General features: G+C 34.8%; 4 protein-coding genes and 1 long non-coding RNA gene across 6 annotated transcripts; 2 read left to right on the top strand and 3 right to left on the bottom strand.

The window, feature by feature from the left end:
• Positions 1–1,123: 1,123 nt before the first annotated feature.
• On the bottom strand, positions 1,124–2,639 carry LOC133695377 (UPF0481 protein At3g47200-like). Its single transcript, XM_062117340.1, has one exon. The coding sequence runs from the start codon at positions 2,577–2,579 to the stop codon at positions 1,221–1,223; it is 1,359 nt and encodes a 452-aa protein (XP_061973324.1). The 5' UTR covers positions 2,580–2,639; the 3' UTR covers positions 1,124–1,220.
• A 2,355-nt stretch (positions 2,640–4,994) lies between these two features.
• LOC133694386 (uncharacterized) lies at positions 4,995–5,927 on the bottom strand. Its single transcript, XR_009842281.1, has 2 exons — positions 5,603–5,927; positions 4,995–5,329 (listed from the first exon to the last, which is right to left on the bottom strand). It is a non-coding gene; the product is annotated as an uncharacterized LOC133694386 (long non-coding RNA).
• Positions 5,928–11,175: 5,248 nt separating this feature from the next.
• LOC133694997 (GDP-mannose 4,6 dehydratase 1-like) lies at positions 11,176–12,640 on the top strand. Its single transcript, XM_062116721.1, has one exon. It carries the CDS (start codon positions 11,252–11,254, stop codon positions 12,356–12,358), a length of 1,107 nt encoding a protein of 368 aa, XP_061972705.1. The 5' UTR covers positions 11,176–11,251; the 3' UTR covers positions 12,359–12,640.
• A 47-nt stretch (positions 12,641–12,687) lies between these two features.
• Positions 12,688–16,359, bottom strand: LOC133694998 (uncharacterized). 2 transcript variants are annotated; one of them, XM_062116724.1, is made up of 7 exons: positions 16,126–16,359; positions 15,961–16,044; positions 15,791–15,878; positions 15,216–15,301; positions 14,094–14,205; positions 13,677–13,896; positions 12,688–13,021 (listed from the first exon to the last, which is right to left on the bottom strand). In XM_062116724.1, exons 1-6 carry the CDS (start codon positions 16,159–16,161, stop codon positions 13,706–13,708), a joined length of 597 nt encoding a protein of 198 aa, XP_061972708.1. In that variant the 5' UTR covers positions 16,162–16,359; the 3' UTR covers positions 12,688–13,021; positions 13,677–13,705. The 2 variants fall into 2 exon arrangements, with proteins under 2 accessions (XP_061972708.1, XP_061972707.1); XM_062116723.1 differs by lacking the exon at positions 12,688–13,021 and having other exon boundaries at positions 13,373–13,896.
• Positions 16,360–16,995: 636 nt separating this feature from the next.
• Positions 16,996–21,292, top strand: LOC133694116 (uncharacterized). Its single transcript, XM_062115563.1, has 11 exons — positions 16,996–17,332; positions 17,510–18,459; positions 18,528–18,617; positions 18,707–19,171; positions 19,585–19,699; positions 19,779–19,931; positions 20,056–20,309; positions 20,438–20,552; positions 20,656–20,708; positions 20,795–20,872; positions 20,958–21,292. The coding sequence occupies exons 1-10, from the start codon at positions 17,137–17,139 to the stop codon at positions 20,855–20,857; spliced, it is 2,454 nt and encodes an 817-aa protein (XP_061971547.1). The 5' UTR covers positions 16,996–17,136; the 3' UTR covers positions 20,858–20,872; positions 20,958–21,292.
• The last annotated feature ends 2,362 nt before the right edge of the window (positions 21,293–23,654 follow it).

Here is a 23,654-nt window from a genome sequence, read left to right as displayed (position 1 = left end):
TTTTTTTGACAAGATGGAAGCTCAAAAACTCATTTATGACACTCATCTCACCAAGAGAAATACATTGACACCAAAATCATTTTTTCTCATCATCAGAATATGGTTAATTAACCACTTTTTCTCTCCTTCCTTATTTTCCACTAATATTCTTTTCTTTCAAATTCTAGGAAGTGAAATGTAAAATAAATAAAGTTTAGGACTGATGAAAAGTTAAACTCACAAAACATGAGGATTAATAGCTAGAAGGTTAAAAACTTAGGGACCAAAGTGTACTTTTCCGCACCTCATGAACAATAAGAACTAAAGGAAAAGGGCCTGGCTCCTTGCTTAACTGAGAAATTAAATCCTATTTCATAATAATTGATCATCAATTTGAAAGCAGGGATATTTTATGATACTGCAAATATGATGAATAATATGAAACAAAAGCAATTGCCAGGCTTTAATTCATCAAAAAAATAATATGAAATGATGAAATAGAATTTTAAAAAAATTAAAAGTATCAAAACGAATAATTGACAAAAAAAAAAAAACAAAAAACAAAACAAAAGACCACTCATTCGCATTCTTCACGTCCGCAGCGCGAATGTACGTATCATCCTCCATTGAAAAACGAACAGAAAAACAACGTTTTTCCTTAGTTTATTTTATTTATTGTATAATTTTTGTGGTAATAATTTTTCTTTAGCTCATCCAAGAAGTCTCTTTAGATGGTCTTGACTGCTTCTCAAATACATGCAAGACTTTTCTCCTCCATTAAAGTGGAATCATCCAGCATTCAGCTCGCAAAAGAAATCGTTTAGATGAAAGTTCATAACCTTGAAGAGTCTATTCACTTAATTCAAGACCTCCCCACCTATTAATTGATTGATCACTGTTCCCCACTTGGTTGCTGACACGTGCATGCAGAGAGAATCATTAACATAAACAAGTTGCTTGTGATGATAAGAAAGGGAGATGGCCACGATTGATTTTAACACTTAAAAAATATATTTATGATGTTGATGACCATTAGCTTATACTGAATGCATGCATGTGGGCTGAACGTTTGGTCTGATTTTATGCCCAGACATCCCCTGGAATGTTTGGTGGTGACCTCCTGATCATCAAACTTTCATTGAAATAATTGGAACAGCAAACAAATTTACCAGAGAACGATACAATGCATGGATCATATATAGTATTATCTTCTCAAAGCATACCAGATATACATGTAGGGTTTAGTTTTTGTAAGTGCCATAAATGGTGTAGACGGTTTGAGACACCGTAAGAAGAAGGATAATCAAGGCAGCCAATGCTGATATAAAAGACCAAGGAGTGCGAAAATAAGTATACTTGAAGCTTGCCCACTGTACGTGCCTACTATTCTTGTAGTATTGGTCAACATCATGGAACAACCTGGACAAATAACACCTTTCGATATCAAATGCTACTTCTTTACCAAGATCATTGATGAAACTTGCAACTTCTGAATCAGTGCCAAAGTAATTCTCGATAATATTGCAGTCAGATAGATGTTCTACATCTTTGAAGGTGTTAACCAGGCAATCCAGAAGAGTTGCATACGTTGTGAAATGCTTGGAAGAACCATTATGACACTGCTCGAATGCTACACAATTTAGCAAAAAAGAAGTTACAGTTTCATCAATGGTTATGGTAGGCATCTCTATCACCCCGTTCTTGAATTTCACCACCAAGAAACTATCCTCAGGATTTCCTTGACTGAGCTCAATTCCGGCACGGCGAAGTTTGGATACAGAGTGAATCATGGGAGTCGATGTGTCCACATGGAGTGACTGGCCTTGCTCAAAATCTATGAAACTTGAACGAACTAAATCGAGTAGATGTTTGGCATTAAGATCATTATGCCTTGCAATAATATTATCTGGTCTTTGAAGAGCATAATTGAAGAAATCCAACGCAAGTTTGCACAAAGAAGGGCCAGATTCTTCTCCTGGCATTCTTGTTATATCAAATAAACACTCAAGAACAAAGAAAGGAATCTGGTTCTCGAGTCTAAGTAAATCCCTGTAAAAAAAAGGTATGATCCATGCCATGGTGACAATAGGGTCATCAACCTCGAATTCAACAACATTTCCAACTTTACGAAACAACTCTATAATAAAACAACCATCAACAACCATCATCTCAATAAATTCATCAGTGTCAAAGTGGATAATTTGTGAGTAACACTCTCTTGCTTTCTTTTCTAGTGGCTGTATTGCCTTCAACAAGACCTCCAAGTCCAAACCTTTGTTCTGTGTCCTAGAGAGCATAGAACCTAAATATCTCCACTTGTGTTCTTCAATCATTTTAAGGTGTTCCTCACCATGGTGATAAGGTCCTATTGAAACTACATGAGGTTGGTAGGACTTACCGTTGATATCGATGAACCTTTGGGGGACTTTAAAGATGCAACATGAACTGTTAGCAGCTGCTTTGGTCAATAATTTTGGTGGGTCGGAGATTTTTTGGTGCATCAATTTCAAGCGATCCTCGTTCACCTCCCAAATTCTTATGACATGGTTGCCTTCTTCATCTTCTACTGAATTGCTCTCCATTTCACTCGTTTGGATCATGAGTTTCTCGGGCCACTAGCCTCAAAAGTTTCAAGACGTGCAGCTGATCTCCCTTCCTGATTTGAGAAGATCATTTTGGCAAAGCAAATATAATGAATAATAATTGGACGAACCTGAAAAACACCCCTTAGTTATTGGATCAGTATCAATTTTGTCCCCAAACAATTTCTTACATCGATTTTGTTCCTAAGCAAATTTCAATTTCTTAATTGGGGCCTTCTGATAGAATTCCTCGATAAAAATATAATTTTCACCACAGAAAAAATGTTCTTTATTAAAAAAAAATGCAATTTTGAATGGAATCCATGATCAAATATGGATGCTGAAACCTAATGGATAAAATTGATACATATATTTGATTGAGCCCAACATTGATACTATCTATATAGTTGAAGGGCATTTTTGAAGTTTTCCTTTAATAATTTATACCTGTGAGCTGCTCTCCCCTGTCAGTTTTTTCGGGAGTGTTTGGAAGTATAGTAGCGATTGCTTTTTAAAATGTTATTTTCTTGAAAAAACATCAAAATATTATTGTTATTATTATTATTATTATTTAAAAATTATTTTTTATATCAGCAAGTCAAAACAATAAAAAAAACCAAATAAAATTATTTTTAATTAAAGAAAAAACATAACAAAAAATAAAAAAATTTCTATAATATTTTTGAAACGCAAAAATAAACAGGCTCCTTATTTACTCTTCTCATTGGACACTTTGATCATGGGTTTGGATTTTAAATGACACAACTAAATATAATTTTTTAAAAACAAATCATGATACCTCAAAATATATATATATATATATATATATATATATTAAAAAAACATTTCAAGTTAACCTGAGGTAGTGCAATAGACATATAATGTAAGCAGTAAAAAGTGAACAAACCCGAATTAACTCATAAAATCCGTAATTTAAATTATGAGTTTGAGATAATCTGATAAAATAAAATTAAAAAAACTTAAAAGTATTTTTTTTTTAATTTTATTATTTTATATTAAATTATTTGACTTTGAGCTTTAATATTTTTTACATATCATATTATTTTATTATTTCAAGAGCTGATTGATTAAGCTAAATTAGGTCAATTTGCATTTTCTTCCTATATATATAGACAAATGAGAGAGAACTAGGGCCAAGGAGAGAGAAATATGTGATGAGCTGCCTTTAAAATTTTAAATCACGTAATCCAATAATTTTGGTCCCCATATGTTTCTCTTCATGATAAAGAGTTTGTTTTTTGTGGGTTTATTTATTTATTTATTTATTATTATGATGGTTCAACATCCCTAAAATTGGCAGGCAATGGAATTGTATCACCATCGTTTCTCGTTGCATTGACGACGATGAGTTAGTTATCTATTTTCTTTAATTTCATGGGCTGCACGTCCAGCCCAACAAGCAGGCCTGGTTGCCTCAAGGCCCATACGCGCGGGCCTTACCCGAATTAATGATTATTTTTTATATTTTCATACAGCCTCGTAAAATAATAGCGATCATTTCCACAAGTTTTCCTTTTTTATGTTTTTTTTTTCAAGAAGTATTGTAAGAGGTAGTCTTTATTATCAGAAGTAATGCTTTTCTATACAGCTTTACAAAAAAGTAATGAGTGATTACTAAAAGTTTCTACATCAGTAGAGGTTTAACAACTACTAATTAATTAATTAATTAATTAATTTAAGATGCATATTTAAAAAAAAACTAAGACAATAATTAATAATTCGTTTCTTTACAATTAATAAGCTTTTAGAAGGAAAAAAAATGTTGAGATAACTAGAGATTTAATGGTTTATAGCAGAGTTTTTAAACCCGGTCTGGTCCAAGGCCTGAGTTCCGGGTTTTGACCGGGTCACCCGGGTCAATTTTGATTTTTTAAAAAAATCAAAACAACGTCGTTTTAGAAAAAAAAAACAAAAATCAACGGGTTGCAACTGAGTTTTTAACCAATTCTTACCGGGTTAACCCGCCAAGTCAACCGGATTTTGACCGAGTCAATCCGCCGGGCCAAGTTTCAAAATTACGGTTTATAGTTTATTAACTCTTAGTGCATACTAATATTCAACTAATTATGCATAACCTTAAAATTGATCGTAATTCTTTAATATATGTCATAATCCAATTTTTGAATAAATAATACAATGGGTAAAAATATATTTGAGAATGGAGTTAAGACAACACAAAATTTGAAGTTTGAGGATGTAATTATTAAATTTGAGAGTCATTTGGTCAATAATGGAAGAATTAATAAGTTGGAGACTTTAATTAAAAATTTGAGTTAGTTTAATTAATAAATCAGGTGCTTAATTAAAGAATTAATGAGTTTGAGGACTTAATTAAACTTTGATTCAATTAATTAAAAGGAATCAGGGATTTAATTGAAAAAATACCAAAGTTTGGAGCTGATTCAAGGAAGATTGCTAGAAAATTAAAGTCCAAGGACCAAATTGAATAGTCCAGAAACCCAGGACTGTTATGTAAATGGCGCTATAACTCAGGGATTCAAATTGAATCTAATCCAAGGGCACAATTAGAAATTAATTATTACTGATTAAGATCCCAATTGTTGAGTTTAAAACGTTCAGGGGTCAAAATGAAAATGTCCATTGCTGCCGAAACGTTGCCGTTGCTGGTGGAACAATCGTGTTCATCTTCTCCATCCCGATTCAACAGGCTGAAAATCTGCAACGGATTCGATCCAATCGTGGATCACGTCTCTCGCCCACGATCTCGTTCATGGCAAATAACAGTCCTGCAAAGGCAGGACTGGTTAAAGGAGGCAGCTTGGGAATCTCTATAAAAGGGAGAAGAAAACCTGAAAAAAAAAAAAAAGACGGAAGCAGAACCAGAGAAAAACAGAGCAATCAACCCAGAAAAACAGAGCACACAAAACACAACCCAGAAAAATACAGAGTCAAGGCCGAAAAATCAACCCAGAAAAACAGAGTTAAGAACAAAAAAAAAAGCAGAGAAAACAGAGCACAAATCCAAATACAGAGAGAGAGAGAACAAGATGGCAGCACACAGTGAGGAGAATTATCCTTGAAATTGTCTTCGGACCTGCAAACAAAGAAAAAACCCGGATTCAGCCAAAGAACACTCACAGCAAGCCCGAATCTTCCTTGTAGATTTAGAAGCTGTTGAGAAATCAAGAAGGAAAGCACAGACAAGTGGTCACAGAAGGAAGACCAGAGGAAGCAGTAGGCGATAATCATCATCAACGCTGCAAGCATCTTCAGTCTCTAGGAGCAGCATCTTCGGTCTCCAGGAGCAGGTATGACTTCGTCCCCTTTGCATCTTCATTTTAAAAAAAAGTAATTCAGTGTTGCAAGAACACTGTGTGAAGGTAATTTACCTTCACCAGTGTTCGTGCACGCGTGAACAAGTCACGCGTGCCTTTAGTTTTTTTGCCCAGCCGGGTCACTGGCTTGGGCCAGTGACCGGGCTGGGCTGGCTGGGTGTAGCCCAGCCCATGTGGGCTGAGCTAGGCCCAGCCCAAAAATGTAAATAAAAAATAAAAAGATAAAAAATAAAAAATAATAATAAAAAAATGTGTGTAAATATAAATAAAAAACAAATATGAATTTATTATTTTTATTCATTGACGCCAGAGTCAGAATAAAAATACTGATTCAAATTTATTTTATTGTATTTTATTTAATTACATAAGAATGAAAAATATGCATGCAAAAATAAAATAAAATAAAATAAATTTATTGGTTTATTCACTGACGCCAGAGTCAGGAATAAAGATACTGATGTAAATTTATTTTATTTTATTGTATTTTACTTTTATTTAGTTACATAAAAAATGTGTATGCATAAAAAATAAATTTATTTGATTTGTTTATTCACTGACGCTAGAGTCGGGAATTAAAAAAAAACTGATTTAAATTTATTTTGTTTTTGTGTGATACGTAAAAATAAATTTATTTGATTTGTTTATTCACTGACGCCAGAGTCAGGAATAAAAAAAAACTGATTTAAATTTATTTTGTTTTATAGCTACGTTGTATTTATTAACGCCAGAGTTGGAAATATCCGTAGTTAAATATTCACTGACACCAGAGTCAGGAATATTACACGCAAAACCACTGTAGCATAAACCAACAAAACATTAGCAATTTATGACAAAAGTCAGCAATGCAGCCTGCCTGAGGCAGGACGCTTAAGGGGTGATAATATCTTCCCTTTTGCGTAACCAGTCTCGGACCATAGAATCTCTGTTGACCAGTTAGGGTTCCTAGTGACCATAATACTAGGTGGCGACTCCTTAAACAAAGATCATTTACCATCAAAGAATAGATGCCAGAAATCCATTCTTTCCATGAAATATTTATTTTTAAGGCCGCCGCGATGTCGGGTGTGACAATATGTTTAAAAATATGATTTCCTATTCTTTGGAATTAGCATAGACATTAAATAATATATAATTTGATCTTATCATTTTCCAACACAATTTTAAAATTATGTTAAAAAATTAACAAATTTAAAATTGAACCTATACAGATAAATTATTGGGAGAACATGGGGCGACAACTTAGATTATGGATCAATCAACCAACCAATAGTAGAAATAAGTTTTATTTTATTCATTGGCTCAATTAGTCACTCCTTCAAATTTAATATAAATAAATAAAATAACATGCCATTTTACAATTGACTGGTTGATAGTTCCAAGTGATAAATAAGATTCATCAAGTAATATATCAATCAAAGTAGGAAATTTAAATGATTTGCTCATTTATTAAATTTAATGAGGTACTACTAATAGCTTAGCATAATGTTATAAAAATACGAATTATTTTATGGGTAATATTAATCGTACCAAAGGGAACTAGAATATTATATATCGAACAACTAAGTCTTACTAAATAATACGGAAATTTAGTGTAAATTCAGAAGGTTAATCTTCAACTGAAGGCGTGTCTTTACTCGACAAAATCCTTTTTTCTCTCTTTCATTTCCCTTGAAAAAAGGGTAGATCGGCAAGTTGTTATAAACTAATCGATACAATAGTGTTTTAGCTTAATTAGCAAGCATTTTGGTCAATCTCAGTCTTTGACTAATAAAATATTAAATGATAGAGTTGTAAAAAAATTAAATATGCAAATTAATAAAAAATAAATAACAATTATAAATTAAAAAAAAAACATGAACCTGCCCAGACCAAGTCTTCAAACTCACAGACTAGATTATAAGATCGAAATAACTCAACATAATAAAAATAATAAAAAAAAAAATGTTGAATCATGAGATGAAAAAAAAAAGTTAAAAAAAGAAAATGATGCCAACTCTTGTCCCAGGCCATTTGTTTAGAAGCATCAAATATAGAAAGATCATAAAATCTAATTTTCAATAAATGAAATATTGAAGGATGATTTTTTTTCAAAAAAATAACAATAAAACAATAGGATCCAAAAGAAAAAATTGTATTTAAAAGTAAAAAAAAGTGTGAGCCCACTCGGGTTCACCAACTAAAAGACATGAGCCAGATTATGAGATTTGGATAAATACTATAAAAAGAAAAACAAAGAAAATCTTGAATCATATTTAAAAAAATAATCAATGTGGACTAATGAGATTGAAAAATAAAATAAATAAAAAAAACGATGTGAACCAATATTAGCTTACAAAACCTGTGACCCGAGCCATTTGATCAAAAGTACCAGCAAAAAAAAAATTATGAAGCCTAAATTTTAATAAATAAAATGTCAATGGTTGAAACTAGAAAAAGATTCAATCACAAAAAAAAATAGCAACTAAAAAAATAAGGATCAAATTTTAAAAAATAATAGAGAGAGGATGCATAATTTTGGATTGAAGAGTTAAATTAAAAAGAAAAAACAATTCCACAAAAGAACTAGAAAAAGAAATCACCAAAAGATTGAGTACCAAATTTAAAAAAATAAAATTTTTAATTAAAGGATGAAATTGAATATTATTGAAAGTTTACAGAGCTAAGAAAAAAATGAAAGAAAAATAAATTAGGACCAAATTAAAAAAAAACAACAAATAAAAGTTTTAGATTAAAGGATGAAATTAAAAAGAAATAAAAAACTTACAAAGGAGCTAAGGATGAAAATTACAAATAAAAAAAATGAGGACTAATAATCAAATATCTCTAACTAAGGGGACGACCTTGAAATTTGAAATGATAAATGTTAATTTTAAGGGAAGAGAGAGGGAAGAGAAAAGAAAAGGAAAATGTTGCCAGCACTAAATTTGGAAGCCTTTGTCCACACGTGTCGCCTCTCCGAGGAGGCGACACCAAAAATTACACAATTGCTCCTAATCCAACCTGACAATTACAAATATAAAGCCTGATGACAAATACAAAAATGCCCCTCAATGTAAATTATAGAAAATCCAAACCAAGGGCATGTGAGTAATTTTATTGTTCATAAAAAATCACAAATACGAAAACACCCATGACTATAAGCTTTAAATTAATACTGAATATAAGGGTATAAGAGTCATTTTACTATGTATCATAAAACAAAAAGACAATATTGCCCCCTTTAAATTCTAGAATGACAAATACATCATTTTAAAATTACTAAATTACCCTAATAACATCGTTTCTTGGTTTTGATGGCAAAATAGGTTTTTCACCTGAGAGATCCAATAACCACCCATTTCATCCTTTTGTTTTTTTTACTTGGGTGTCTTGTCATTCAATTTTGTCGATTCTTAGAGAATATCTGTGAGTGTGGTAACGGTTGTTTTTTAAAGTGTTTTTTTTTATTTAAAAATGCATTAAAATAATATTTTTTTATTTTAAAAAAATTATTTTTGATATCAGCACATCAAAACGATTTAAAAACACAAAAGAATAAATAAATTTATGCAATTTTTTTTTTGAAATTTTGTGCAATGCGTTCCCAAATTGTGCTAATAAATTAACCCAAATTATCTTACAATTTGATCAAATAAGGGTAAAATAAAAAAAGTTAAGGGACGGGAAAAAGCACTGTGAACACGCACTTACTTTAAATTTACTTATAAGTATAATAAATAAATTATAAAGCATATAGTGGAGTCTACTTAAATTTGCTTCTTAATTACTCCTCATAACTTGGACTTGTTATTGATAAAATCGAAGAAGAAAACGCAAAACTATTTTTAAATTCGGACAAAACCAATGAATTGTGCCCAAAGAATGCGCTCAAGTTTAAAGACCACTTCAGGCTCCTTTAGAATACACCTTGGCAACCAGTCAACTCAATATGGCAGGCCCCCCCCCCTAGAATACACCTACGCTTACAAAAGTTTTTGAAATTAATATAGGTATTCAGGTCAGTTTATATAGGCCCCTCCCGAAGTGGTGTCCCCAATTCTAGTAACTTTCTTTAAATGATACGCTTACGAAAGTTTTTGAAATTAATATAGGTATTCAGGTCAGTTTATATGTACCTAGATTAATTTTATAAGTTTTAAAATTAATAACAATGTAAGGTTCCCATGACCATTATATTAGCAATTATATAATTCAAACTTAAAATCACAGAAAAAACAAATCTCTTGATTCTAAACTCTTACTATATTACGGTTAATTACAAAAGTTTTATATTATAACACAAATGATGGGTAATAATACTACACAAAATTGAAAAATTCTTCTCCGGACACTCTTGTAAATCGGCAATTTGATCTGTACCTTGTAATAATAAATATGCATTTATTTATTGAGACAAACAAATAAGAACAATTAAATCTTTACTACTAGTGTATTTTTGAAATTTATTTATCGATTTATCTCTTATCCAACTCAGTGACGACTGGATAACTTAGGAAACATTGCTTGGAATCTGTTAATAGTTTTCTAGCACCAGATTTCATCATCTATATATATACACTTTGTTTATTTTTAAATGTCAAATATATAGTTGAGATACAATGTAATATTTATACATGTAAAAAAAAAAAGAAGTAAGTATACGATAAATGATTTGTATTCAAGATAATACAGTAAAAAAGTCGTCTTTTTGGGTTCTTATGAAACATAAAATCTGAAAATAGTCTTCTATGCACACTTTTGTTGTTTATCAGGATAGAAATTGTTTTTAAAATGTTTTTTACTTGGAAATACATTAAAATAATATTTTTTATTTTTTAAAATTTATTTTGATACCAGTACATCAAAACGATTTAAAAACACATTAAAAAATTAATTTGAAAAAAATATTATATTCTTTTTAAAATGCTAGTAAGCTGCAAAAATAAATTGTGCCTATATATCGTTATATAACAATTAGTTCACAGGATTAAACCTGAGAAAATAATGTAAAAAACGAATATATATATATATATATATATATGTACTTATGTTGGGAGTCAAAGTCTCAAGGCTTGCTTTTGATTTCCTGTGGATTAAAAAATCCACCACCACGCTAGATGCCCCTTGAAAAGTGGGAAATAAATACTCTTTAGCTAGTTTAGGTTGTGAGTCAAACCCACCTACAAGCCCAAAACCGTCAATTCAACCTAAAAATCAAACACTTCAACATCCACTCCATTGACCTTTCTTATATACCCGCCTTCCATTTACCATTCTACCCTTCTCCACCACCCCTCCCTCCCGCTATATTAAACCCCGACCTCAACAGACCGAAATCGCAACAGACTAGCCTTTTCTCATAATCCCATCAAATCAAATTTGGACTATCCATCAATGGCATCCGAATCAGACCAACCCCGATCCGCCTCCACCACTCCCGTCAACGGCGAAATCAAACCCAAAATCGCCCTAGTCACCGGTATAACCGGTCAGGATGGTTCATATCTCACTGAATTCCTCCTCAACAAAGGCTATGAAGTTCATGGGCTGATTCGTAGGTCCTCCAATTTCAACACGCAGCGGATTAACCATATTTACATAGATCCACACAATGTACATAAAGCCCGAATGAAGCTACATTATGCAGATCTCTCCGACGCGTCGTCTCTCCGTCGTTGGCTCGACACTATCTACCCCGACGAAGTCTACAACCTTGCAGCCCAATCCCATGTGGCAGTCTCTTTCGAAGTCCCTGATTACACGGCGGATGTCGTCGCCACCGGAACTGTCCGCCTTCTTGAGGCGGTGAGGTCTCATATTGCCGCGACAGGGCGAAGCCATGTCAAGTACTATCAAGCGGGATCTTCGGAAATGTTTGGGTCTACGCCGCCACCGCAATCAGAAACCACCCCATTTCATCCAAGATCACCATATGCCGCGTCAAAATGCGCGGCGCATTGGTACACTGTTAATTACAGGGAGGCTTATGGGCTGTTTGCTTGCAATGGGATTTTATTCAATCACGAATCTCCTCGTCGCGGGGAGAATTTTGTAACCCGAAAGATTACGAGGGCTCTTGGGAGAATTAAGGTGGGGTTGCAGAGTAAGTTGTTTTTAGGGAATTTGCAGGCCTCGAGGGATTGGGGTTTCGCAGGGGATTATGTGGAGGCAATGTGGATGATGTTGCAGCAGGAAAAGCCTGATGATTATGTGGTTGCGACAGAGGAATCGCATACGGTGGAGGAGTTTTTGGAAGTGGCATTTGGGTATGTTGGGATGAATTGGAAGGATCATGTTGTTATTGATAAGAAGTATTTTAGGCCTGCTGAAGTGGATAATTTGAAAGGGGATTCGAGCAAGGCGAGGAAAGTGCTTGGCTGGAAGCCTAAAGTTGGGTTTGAGCAATTGGTGAAGATGATGGTCGATGAAGATGTTGATTTAGCTAAGAGGGAGAAGGTTCTTGTTGATGCTGGTTACATCAATGCTCAGCAACAGCCTTGATTCATACGTCTGCTGGTCTCTTCTAGTCCGGTCATTAAGTTATTGTATTAATGTATGTTAGAAATTTGAATAATCAAGTCATAATCGAATAATCAGTCATAATCGAATAATCAGTCATAATTGAATAAACAGTCACACTTCTCTTTCAATGAGTTTAAATTGATAGGAGGATATTTACTGGGGTGTTTAATTCAAGTGTTTTTTTTTCTTTTTCTAAAATGTTTATTTGTCCCTTTGTTACGTGGAATCAAATTCATTCAGTTTCAGCGAGAATAGTTTCAATCCTTGTGACTCTTTGAAATTTTTTTTTTTATTCTTTTCGTAATTCATGAATTGAAATTGGATTTCCAAGCCTGAGATTTTTGCAATTATTACCTACAAAATGCAGGAAGTCGTATGGCTTGCAATTACTTACAGGCTCCGTTGTTTCAGTCAATAATGAAGTTTACAGTGTTCTATACTGGTTTGTTTAAGCAGACAATAGCTCTCGGATCTGAACTGTTTGGCAGTTGACGCGTACGAGGTTCTAGCCAAGATTACACTTCCGTGGTTCGACGTACAATTCGAATATCATTGCTCCTGGAATGGGAAAGCTTGGCCTTTTCACGCACGTTATACTTGTTGTCGTCAGCACACTGTTTGCTAATCTGTCCATTTTGCCACCTATAAAATAGAAATAATAGAGAAGTTGTGATGGGGTAGTGGGGTCTGCTGTCCTTTTCTTTAGAAATGCTCTGGACTTGGAGGGTTTTCTTCTTCTTTTTTTAATAATATGGCTGAAAAACATAATTTGAAAACCAGCTAATTTGATAAAAAAAACCCTCCATTATTCTAGTGTTAAAGAGTTTATTCTGTATCGGTTTATGTCCGCAGGCAGCAGTTCGTGAATTGTTAATTGCACAAGCAATAGGTGGGGTGGGGTGGTGGGTGTCCCGTTGGCTGTCCGCTCCTTTCTTTGTCATTATCTATTTTTCGTAATAGCGTTTAAAAAGGAAGCATCAGATGCATCAGATCTGGTTTAAAACAAACACATGATGCATCAGATCCTAGCCCATGTCGGTTCAGCATAATCTTTACATTTTACAGCAACAGTACATACTGTTTTCAATATCTTGAAGGAAACTATCATGGATTAATTAAGATAATGCGAGGATGGCAGAACAAGAATAACAACTTGTCCTCACATTTCATCCACTATGCTTCTTTGTCAACGTTTCCAATATGCATATCTCGATCCCAATGGAGATTATGGGTTAAACAATGACTATACACAAGGAAAAAAGAAGGTGAAAACAGAGCGTAAAACAGTTAGTCTGACCTGGCTTCGTTTGAAGGTGGATAAGATTTTCATACTCTTTGCACAGATGATGAGCTAGAGCCGATCTCTGAGTCAGCAGTGGCAGTTGAAAATGGCTTAACTGATGAACGAAGGGATTCTGGCCCCTCTGTAGTAATTCTATTGCACAATGCATCACAATTACTAATCACCTCAGTCAGCCTCCCTTTTAACTCCCCAATCTCCACCTGCAGAGAATGAACTGCAAGTGTTGTCCCAATTAAAGTTGATCAAAGGCTTGATCAAAGATGCAGTCAAGAATAAGAAACTGAGACTCACTACAAGTAACTGAGCCAAAAGGCAAACACTACTGAGAGAATGATCAATTCTCTTATGATTTCTCTATGTGATTCCATAATCCGTTAGTAATCAGTTATAGTTTGATAAGTTGTCAAGTACCTTCTGATAGATTCTGCGAAGCAGTCTTCATTGCTGACACCGAGTAATTAAACCTTTGAAGAAGTTTAATTGCCAAAACATCTGCCACTTCTATCTTATTTCCTATCTCCTCCTGCAATAGTTTTCACCAAAATATTGTGGAAGCAACATTAAATTTCTGAATCCTACCAAGTGTAAAATAGCAAAACCAAAACAAAGTCGACAAAAGAGGTACAGCAGGTTTTCCAGGACAAAGCATACTGCGAGAAGGATTTCAAACATCAGCATATAACACAATAACCGCTAAAGTAGTACTTTCCAGTGGAAACTATTGCTGTTATTGCACTCTAGTCAGACTATTTGGTTAAGAATCAGTGATTCCACGTATTCATGGGTAAAGAAAGAGAAAATTTCAAATGGTTCATCAATTACATGTCCTTTTTGACATAAAACCATGTTTAAAGTAGTTTAATAGAAATTGCTTTTCAAAGTGCTTTTCACTTGGAAACGCATCAAAAAAACATTTAAAAAAAAAAAAAACATTTTTGACATCAAATCCAAAAACACAAAAAAATAAATTAACTAATTTGAAGCTAAAAATCCAAAATTCAAAATTTTTCAAAAGTATAGTTGGACCGGAATACCAAACACTACTAAAGTCTTTGGACCTTCACTTGATCTATTAAAGAATCAGGTCGACCAGAATTGAGTGTAAAGTAAAACCAGATCATGTGCTTTCTCTTAACAGCAGATTGGACATTTTACATTTTTATGCTGCTCATCACCATCATATATAGTTGGCTACTTTCCATTGATGCATCACCAAAACCTAAACATGAGCATTGAAGAGTTGCAAGCACTACTTGAAAATCAATTTACATGCGACCCTAACCTATAAACAAGTTTAGTACAGATCATGATGAAATTTATCGTTATCCACGTCCATGTGGCATGTGTGCATCTTAGTGCTAAACTTCAACCTAAATCAAAAACTGCATCAGAGAAAGAACTAAAAATACAAAATATAATCCATTGAGGACCCCCACCCCCAGATCATAGGATCCATCCCATGCCTTTACAATATTTAACTAGATTTTTATAAACTGGTCTTCTACTCATAGTAGTTCTTCATGACAGACAAACCTGTTTCTTGCTAATCTGCTGGACCTTCACCTCTAGCCAATCACGATATATCGAGAAGAGCTCCAACAACACATTTGGATTTACAGCTAACATTAAAAACAACACACATGCAAATACCAAATCAAAATATTAGCCTTTCTCAAACAATTATTCTCTTATTTAAATGGGATGAGCAAGATACAAGATATAAGAGTACAAAATTACATCTATGACCAATATACACTACATGAAAAACCACGTCGAACAGCTACTATTAAACTTGACATAACATTAATTTCTTTCTATATAAAACATTCACGAGAAAATGTATAAAACTAGTGATTGTTTTCGTTTCTCTTTCAATACCCAAGGATTCTGAAGCGAACCTTCAAATGTTTTAAGTTGACAACATTCACACACGTTAGAAAGTAAGTTGCTTTTCTATTCATCGGTAGATATCTATGTTAGAATCATTTTCAACTCCAGAGAGCGAATTAATTTATACTTATCTAACATTCTAACTTCTTTATAATGCTTCAATGGAGAAAGTCTATGGCAGGAAGGAAAACAAGAAAGAAAGCAATTCCAAGACCCACCAGGAGCTGAAGAAGCCGATGCCTTCCTCACCAAAATGTCAGTCAAACTACCTTCTTCCTTTCGAGGTGAAGTTAATATTGGCCTTGTCTACAGTACGAAAAAAATTGAATAATAAGATAGCGCATGAGTCTCCAAATTGGGATTGTGTAAAGGATAATAAAAAGCTTACAATTTTGAGGGATTCGAGCCTCTCCAAAATGGGATCCACAGCTTCTGATCTCTCAGTGACGGTAGTGATCTCATCTGTCAGTTTCTTTACACCAAAAACAAGCAAGTTACTCAACAGTGACAAATTTATTGTAAATGTTTAGAGAATTTTAAAAGAACTAACTACCTGCGAACTTGAAAGACTAGACTCGGAGGCACCCATGGTGGTTTACAGTTTACTTCTAAACTCTTGTCTTCAACGGAAAGTTCGATAGCGTGTTTGAATCGCCACCGAGTACTGATCGGAACCCGTTTGGACTCCGCCAAGGAATCGTAGAAGGGGTAGCAGCTTGCAGTCGATTTTATTGAGGCTATCAGCTGGAGTGCTTTAAAACAAAATGATGCCGTTTCGATCCCCGCAAATCTGGGACGACTACTAGTTTTGTGGTTGTGGAGCGAAAGTACGGCTTTTGGTTTAGTAGCAGTTTGGTCCCTAAGGTCTGATACTTGTTGCATATTACTACCTGTACTTGCAAAAATGAATAATCTAGAGCTTGTAGTTTAGGACAATGTGTATGCATGACAACCGAATTCTATGGTAATCTTCTTGAATTCCACTCCGGAGGATAAAAAATTAAATAAAAACCATAACAATTAATTAGATGACAATAAGAGCTAAGCCCCATTAATTTAGATTATTTTTAGAACAAATTCATTGAAGTTTTTATTTAAAAAAATTAAAACAAAATATTTTTAAATAATTAAATAAAACAAAACATTATCTGGGTTTGACGTCCATCATATTTGATATAACTAATACAGTTTTATAAGATTAATTTTTAAATCAGTTCGAAATAAAACTTAACTGGAGCTGATACTAAATCAATAAATTAATATGTTAATTTATCAAGTTAGACCGGTTTTAATAAAATTTAAACCATCATGTTTAATGTATAAATATTAGCACATTACAAGGACTAAAAAAGCAACCAGAATCACTTCTGTCTTCCTCTTCCCCTATCTTCATCTTGTTTATATATAAAGCCCTCATTTTTTTTATTCTTAAAAAATTGCAAAATCAATCAAATAAATTTATTAAACTTTCTTCCCCTTTCCACTGATATATTCTGCTCCAGTCAATCTTAAGATTCATAAATTCAAGCCAGTAACCAATCTCACTCTCTCTGTGTATGCCAACATGAAAGCTACAAAAGCAGCCGCAACTAAAAAAACACCGGCGGGAAGGAAACCTGCCGCTGCCAAAGCCGCTCCTGATTCTGCCACAGAGGAGACACCGGTTCCAAAAACCCCAGGCAACGCCAAGCAGACACAAAATAACGACATGACACCGTTGCCAATTACCGGTTCTGATTCAAAACTTGAACAATCACCAGGTGATAATGGCTATTCCATCGTTCTATAAAAAAGTTTTTATTTATTTATTTAGTAGCTTGATATTATTCTCAATTAGGGTTTCTTTTTTTGAAGTGAAGCAATTAATGTGATTTTTAAGGGTTTTTTTTTTTGAGGTTGCTAGGCTAGGTCTGCTAATTGGTAATTTTTAATATTAGTTGAAGGAACAAATGTACATATGGACGTGAGCATGGCGACGCTGGATACTACGAAGCCACTTCCGATTAAGAAGAAGGTTGTGAGGAGAGTGGTGAAGGTGGTGAAGAAAACTTCTGCCAATGCAAAAGTTCTTTCAGAACAAGCACCAAAAACTGTGATTGCCACAAAGTCTAAGGTTGAAGAAAGCTCAAAGGACGAGGAACTTGCTGCTGAGAATGTTGGAGAATCCTTAAAGAAGGAAGAAGTTACGATGAAAGTGGAAAATACTAAGGTTGAAAGTGTTGCTGTCTCTGTAAAGGAGGAGGAAGGTGTGGAAGAGCCTGTACTCGATTCTAGCAAGGATGATGGAGCTATTAGTGATTTGGTTTGGGACTCTGTGACAAAGAAACAAACTGCTGTGGAAGAGCTTGTGAAAGTATCTAGGAATGGAGAACCTGACAATGGGGGAAAGGGGGTGGATGTTAAGGAGGATGAGAGGCAAGACATGGATGATGAAGTAAAGCCCATAAACGAGGCTGTTAAGATGGAAGAGACTTTGAAGGATGAGGATCGGAGAGAAGAGGCGCAGCCCGAGCAAGATGAGTATGGTGGGGATGATGGATATGAGGAGTATGGAGATCGAGTGGATTTTGAAGATCCTGGTGAGGATGACTTTGAAGATCCAGATGAGCCTGCTGAGGAAGCTGATGCAATGGAAGACGAACGCAGGGAACTAACAGCTGTTGCTAAGGAGCGTAAGATTAAGAAAGAGTATGAGATATTTGTTGGTGGGTTGGATAGGGATGCTACTGAGGAGGATTTGAGAAAGGTTTTTGAGAAGATTGGTGAAGTGGTTGAAGTTCGATTACACAAGAATCTTTCAACGAATAGGAATAAAGGATACGCGTTTGTGAAATTTGCAAGCAAGGAGCATGTGAAGCGCGCTTTGTCAGAAATGAAAAACCCTGTGGTATGTATCACTTCATGGTTTTGGTTCACATTTTATAAATGTAATATTAACTCCTCAACTGTTCACAGATTCGTGGAAAGCGATGTGGGACAGCACCAAGTGAGGACAATGATACATTGTTCTTGGGAAATATATGCAACACATGGACAAAGGAAGCTGTGAGTATCTAATAAAATCCAGCTCTTGTTTATATATATATATATATATATATTTCTTCAGTGATTTATTATATAATGTGGAATGGCAGATAAGGCAAAAGTTGAAGGATTATGGTGTTGAAGGTGTTGAGAACATCACTGTTGTCTCAGATGCTCAACATGAAGGGAGAAGTCGTGGTTTTGCATTTCTTGAGTTCGCTTGTCATGCTGATGCAATGCTTGCATACAAGAGGCTTCAGAAGCCTGATGTTGTATTTGGCCATCCAGAGAGAACTGCTAAAGTGGCATTTGCTGAACCTATACGTGAGCCTGACCCTGAAATTATGGCTCAGGTTAAGACTATATTTCTCGATGGCCTTCCCCCACACTGGGATGAAGACCGTGTTAGGGAGTGCTTGAAAGGTTATGGAGAGATTGTGAGAGTTGTCCTAGCACGAAATATGTCAACTGCCAAGAGAAAGGATTTTGGATTTGTTGATTTCTCTACGCATGATGCTGCTGTTGCTTGTATTGAGGGAATAAATAATAGAGAATTTGGTAATGGTAACACAAAGGTAATATATGTTCTGTCGATACTTCATCTACTTCAAATCATGTTGCTTTGCAGCTGTTCTTTTCTCATTTCTTTTTGTTGTGTTTGTAGCAAAATCACTTTACCTAAAAAGCCACTTCTAGGTTTTATTAAATTATTTTGGTATTTTCCTTTAACTTGAAACAAAATGAGGGATTGAGGTGTCGAAGATGTGTTTTGAAATTACCTCACATCTTCTTTTCAGTTTGCTACTTTCATTAGTTTTAGTTTTAATTTATTTCCTTGCCTGGTAGGCTTTGATCATTCCAGTATTGATGCATGTGAAATGCATGCATTTAGTTGCATGGTACATAATAAACTTTCCACCTATTTTGTTTTTAAACTGGTAAGTGATGGTCTATGAACTGAGGTCACGATGTTATCATGTTCTGGCAGACGAGAGTTAAAGCAAGGCTGTCAAATCCATTGCCGAAAACTCAGGCTGTGAAGGGTGGAATGTGTGGTGGCTTTCGAATTGGTCATTCTGGAAGTGGAAACTTTTCAAGATTTGGTAACCTTTGATCTTGAGGACTTGAATCTTTCTTAACAGCTGGTCTTGTCTCCATTTGATTTAGGCAACCGTGTTACAGGAAGGGGTTTTGGGCGTGGTGGACATCACTCCAACTGGGCAAATTTCCAACGTGGCAGGGGTTTCTATCAACGAGGACGTGGTCAAACTAGTAGAATGGTTCCTCATGAGTATGACTATAATGATCGATATGACATGCTTCATGGGAGGCAAGGTATTCAATGTTCTCTCTCCATGTGAGCGTGCGGACACACCCACACACACACTTCCTTTCCAATAGAAGCAGATCTTTCAGTTGGCTACTGCTAAAAATCTAACCCAACTATTGTATTGAGTAGGAGGGAGAAGGGGTACTTTCAGAGGAGGTTATCACACAGCTGGTAGAGGTATGACTGCTGGGCCATCAAGATCTAACATGAATAGAGCTTGGCATGATATCCCTGAGCGAGGACACAGGGACCATGTTTCTTCAAGGAGGCAACCATTTTCTCCTGAAGAAACCTTTGACCGACGTTTTGTTGGAAGGCACTTTGATGACCCCTATTTTTATGATGATGTACCACATGGGATGAAGCGACCATTTTACATGACTGTGAGAATTTCTTTTTATGGCCAAACTCTGTCATTTGGTCAATATTGTTCTTTTAAAAGTTAAGCTTCTGTCGTTGCTTGTGCATCCTTTATATTCTTAAGAGTTTGATAGTACTCTCTTGCTTTTAGGACCAAGATCCTGATTACATGGAACCTAGTAGGCTTCGACCCCGGTTAGATTACTCTGATCCTCGGTTAGATTATGCTGATCCAGCAGCTTCATTTCGTGGGACACATTATCGTGGTATGAGTTATTTTGTCCCAGCTCTTTTCACTTTGTGTGGCATGGTTATTTTATTTAGTTTATTGTTTTCAATATTTATCATCCTTGTGTCTTTATGTTTCAGATGCATATGGAGCAGGCAGTGAACCCTACTTTCATGAATATCGTGGTTCTGATGTGAGCAACTAACCTCTAGCTTATCCCAGTTCTCTTTTTTTACTATTAATAGCTTCATCCTATTTTGTTTTCTGTTTGTGTTGCAGTATGCTTCATATCCACCTTATTATGGGAGCGACCATTCATATGGCGGTGGTTACCGCTATTAGGCACAGTCAAATCTGGTAATTCCAATTGCCTTGCAATCTTAAATAGTCTATATTGGATGTGATTCTTGAAGTTAAAGGTTTTGACTTCAATTGTGTCTAGGTGGGCTTGGAAAAGCAGGACGCTAAACATTGATGATAGGCAAATGGCTTGGTGTTCAGAAACTAGTTGAAGTTGCCTTTACTCTATCTTTTCCATGTCTTGTATTTTTCCTTGTGATTCCCTTCAAATTCTCTCCCTGTGAAAATGTTCGGTGCAGTATCCGGAGACTTTTTGTCTAGTTTAGGGTATATCTTCAAAGGGCATAGATTAAGCAAGTAAAATACTCTCTATATTTTGGAGATTGGAATAGATATTTATCCCTTTGATCTAGGCATGAACTGCTTGAGGACGTACATTATGGGATTGTTCTATAGTTTAGTTTTTGGTTGTGTTTATGTTCCTGAATCGTGGATGAAAAATTGATGCTGATGATGTTTAATTTTGAAGCCAAAACATAACAGATTGGTGACTATGGTTTATGGAAGTGCAAAGTTTCAAATCAAGGTTTTTCTTGTAGTGATGGAGGTGAAGCAGTTAATACTGATTATGCTGGTTCTAGCTTGGTGGAGATTTCTTGAAAATTTTGAAAGAGAAATGGAAAGGTTTAGACCTTCTATGCCTAACTTATAGGAATTGTAAATCCAAATCGTAACATCTTGTGTGGCTTTATTTTGAAAATTGGAATGGATTTGTGCCCCATAAAACTCAATGGTTATTTAGTATGCCAATGACTGGTCCGCCTGGATATGATCTGGCTGTTCATTCAACATTTATGCACCTATTGCCAAAGCAGAACTGCTGGGAATTACATTTTATTTGAAGGTGCATTGCACCGAAGATGAAATTAAGATTTTGAACACATTTAATTATTATTTTACTAGGAGAACTAGCAATTGGCTTGGTCCATAATATATCTTGATTCTTCAGTAGCATAAGATTTTATGTATTTTGAGAGTGATCCTATGGTATCTTTACATAACAGAATCATTTGTTTGGGTTGAGATTGAAACTGACAGTTTGTGTGGTGATAAGATCTGTCTTTCAAGGTGAATTGATTCGTTAGCTTAAACTGTCACTTATTCTGATAGTTACTGTTTACTAGCTTTGGATTGATGGAGAAATGGCATTGGTGTGCCTACAAGAAAATATATGATGGTGTTTCATATGTATGCCTCTTAAACTTCAATGGTTGAATTGTGTTTCAAAGCTTACAAGCATTTTTCAATGGTGGTAATGGCCTACAGTTCTCTGTATCACAATGATACTTGGCATAGAATCCTAAATGTGGAAATTGTGGTTATAAAGATGAAGGTTCTTATATTATGCCCAATCATGTTGTAGCCTATGCTACAGTTGTTTTAGATCCCTGATAATCCAAATATTTGTTGAATGTTTATGCTCCGCCATGTACTTAGAAAGTGGTAGATGCCAATTGCAATGAGGTGTCCTGACTTGAAACAATGATTAAGTCCTGTATTTCCTGTTAGGACATTGTTATAGTGATGAGGTTGATTGTGCAAGTTGGGAGTATACTACCATTCGGTTACTTTTTTTTGTCAGAAGTGCAGGAAATAATATTTTGAATCATACAGATTGCATTGATTTTAGTGGGGTTGGGAGTTGATCTATGTTTGTTGTCAATTGGTTTCCTGTAGAAAACTGTGTTATAATATGCATTGACCTTGGGATTTCCTTCAATCAAAACCAAAATATTAGGTATTTCCTTGTTGATAAATCTTCTATTTTTTTGCCTCAAAATTTTCTTGTAGGGCAGATATGTGGATCTGGTGCCATTGTGTGATAATACTTGGTTATCACTTGGTGGTTAGGATTTTGTATTTCTGTATTAGAAGATAAGATGTTCCATGCTATAAAATGATTCCATTTTTAGAAATGTACTTGCAGCAGACACAGAATAGTTCTACCAAAAAATGGGAGTAGCCTTTTGTTTTAACGTTGGAGGTATGTTGATGACTGGTTAATTTTTGCCTATTTAATTCTTTGTCTTGGTGTCATGGTGTGTTGGTGTTGGTCAATAATACTTCTAATTGATACATTGCTTACAAATCAAGTTTCAAAGAGTTATTATGGATTAAATGGCTTACTAAATGAGGTCCTCCCTTTTCTGTTTCATTTTCCATTTGCAAGCAATCGTGTTGCAGATTAATTGTGGGTTATAGTGATGAGTGCAGTTAGGTCCTAATTAATCTGTAGAAACATGAATGCGGAAATCAAGTTTCTATACATGAGATTTAAGGTGTTTGCCAAACATAGAAACAAGCACCCACCATATTAGTGTTAGGAATTCTCTCATCTCGTGTATATATATATTGGAATAATTCTTTAGATCTGTAGAGTACCTTGGAGATTGTTTTGACCTCATGATACATCTTTAGATCTACAGTGCATCTTGGATCTCGTTTTGACCTCATGTCATAATCGTAACCTTCCATTGATTCTGGCATGCTGTTCTAGTAGCAGTAAGGTTTTCCATATAGTGTTAATAATAATATTTACTATGGAGCATCTTAGAATATTGCTTAGGCGCTTGCCAAAGTGGTTTTTGGGTCCATTAGGGTGTTGAAGTTTTGCTGCTGAAGTTCAGATATCCATACAGTTGTGTGCCTTGTTTGTCTCAGCGCGCCCACCCCTTTTTTCTTCCCTGTATATTTCCCGAGTTCTCTACTTCAATTTCAAGTTGATCAGCTTTTCTCTCATTTGTGACATATTAGAGCTTGAGGATTCCGATATTATCAT

Source organism: Populus nigra, chromosome 5 (genome assembly GCF_951802175.1).
Source record: "Populus nigra chromosome 5, ddPopNigr1.1, whole genome shotgun sequence".
Lineage (NCBI taxonomy): Eukaryota > Viridiplantae > Streptophyta > Magnoliopsida > Malpighiales > Salicaceae > Populus > Populus nigra.
Note: the sequence above shows the minus strand (reverse complement) of the source record. Positions and strands in the feature narration are given on the sequence as shown.

Excerpts from the sequence above, each read along its gene's own strand:
- LOC133694998 (XM_062116724.1), bottom strand. The coding sequence starts at position 16,161 with ATGGGTGCCTCCGAGTCTAGTCTTTCAAGTTCGCAG. Across the intron at positions 16,045-16,125 it reads CTAGTCTTTCAAGTTCGCAG|AAACTGACAGATGAGATCAC; the intron begins GTAGTTAGTTCT and ends TTTGGTGTAAAG. Across the intron at positions 14,206-15,215 it reads AGCAGATTAGCAAGAAACAG|GAGGAGATAGGAAATAAGAT; the intron begins GTTTGTCTGTCA and ends AAACTATTGCAG.
- LOC133695377 (XM_062117340.1), bottom strand. The coding sequence starts at position 2,579 with ATGATCCAAACGAGTGAAATGGAGAGCAATTCAGTAGAAGATGAAGAA.
- LOC133694997 (XM_062116721.1), top strand. The coding sequence starts at position 11,252 with ATGGCATCCGAATCAGACCAACCCCGATCCGCCTCCACCACTCCCGTC.
- LOC133694116 (XM_062115563.1), top strand. The coding sequence starts at position 17,137 with ATGAAAGCTACAAAAGCAGCCGCAACTAAAAAAACACCGGCGGGAAGG. Across the intron at positions 19,172-19,584 it reads TTGGTAATGGTAACACAAAG|ACGAGAGTTAAAGCAAGGCT; the intron begins GTAATATATGTT and ends ATGTTCTGGCAG. Across the intron at positions 20,553-20,655 it reads TCGTGGGACACATTATCGTG|ATGCATATGGAGCAGGCAGT; the intron begins GTATGAGTTATT and ends TTTATGTTTCAG.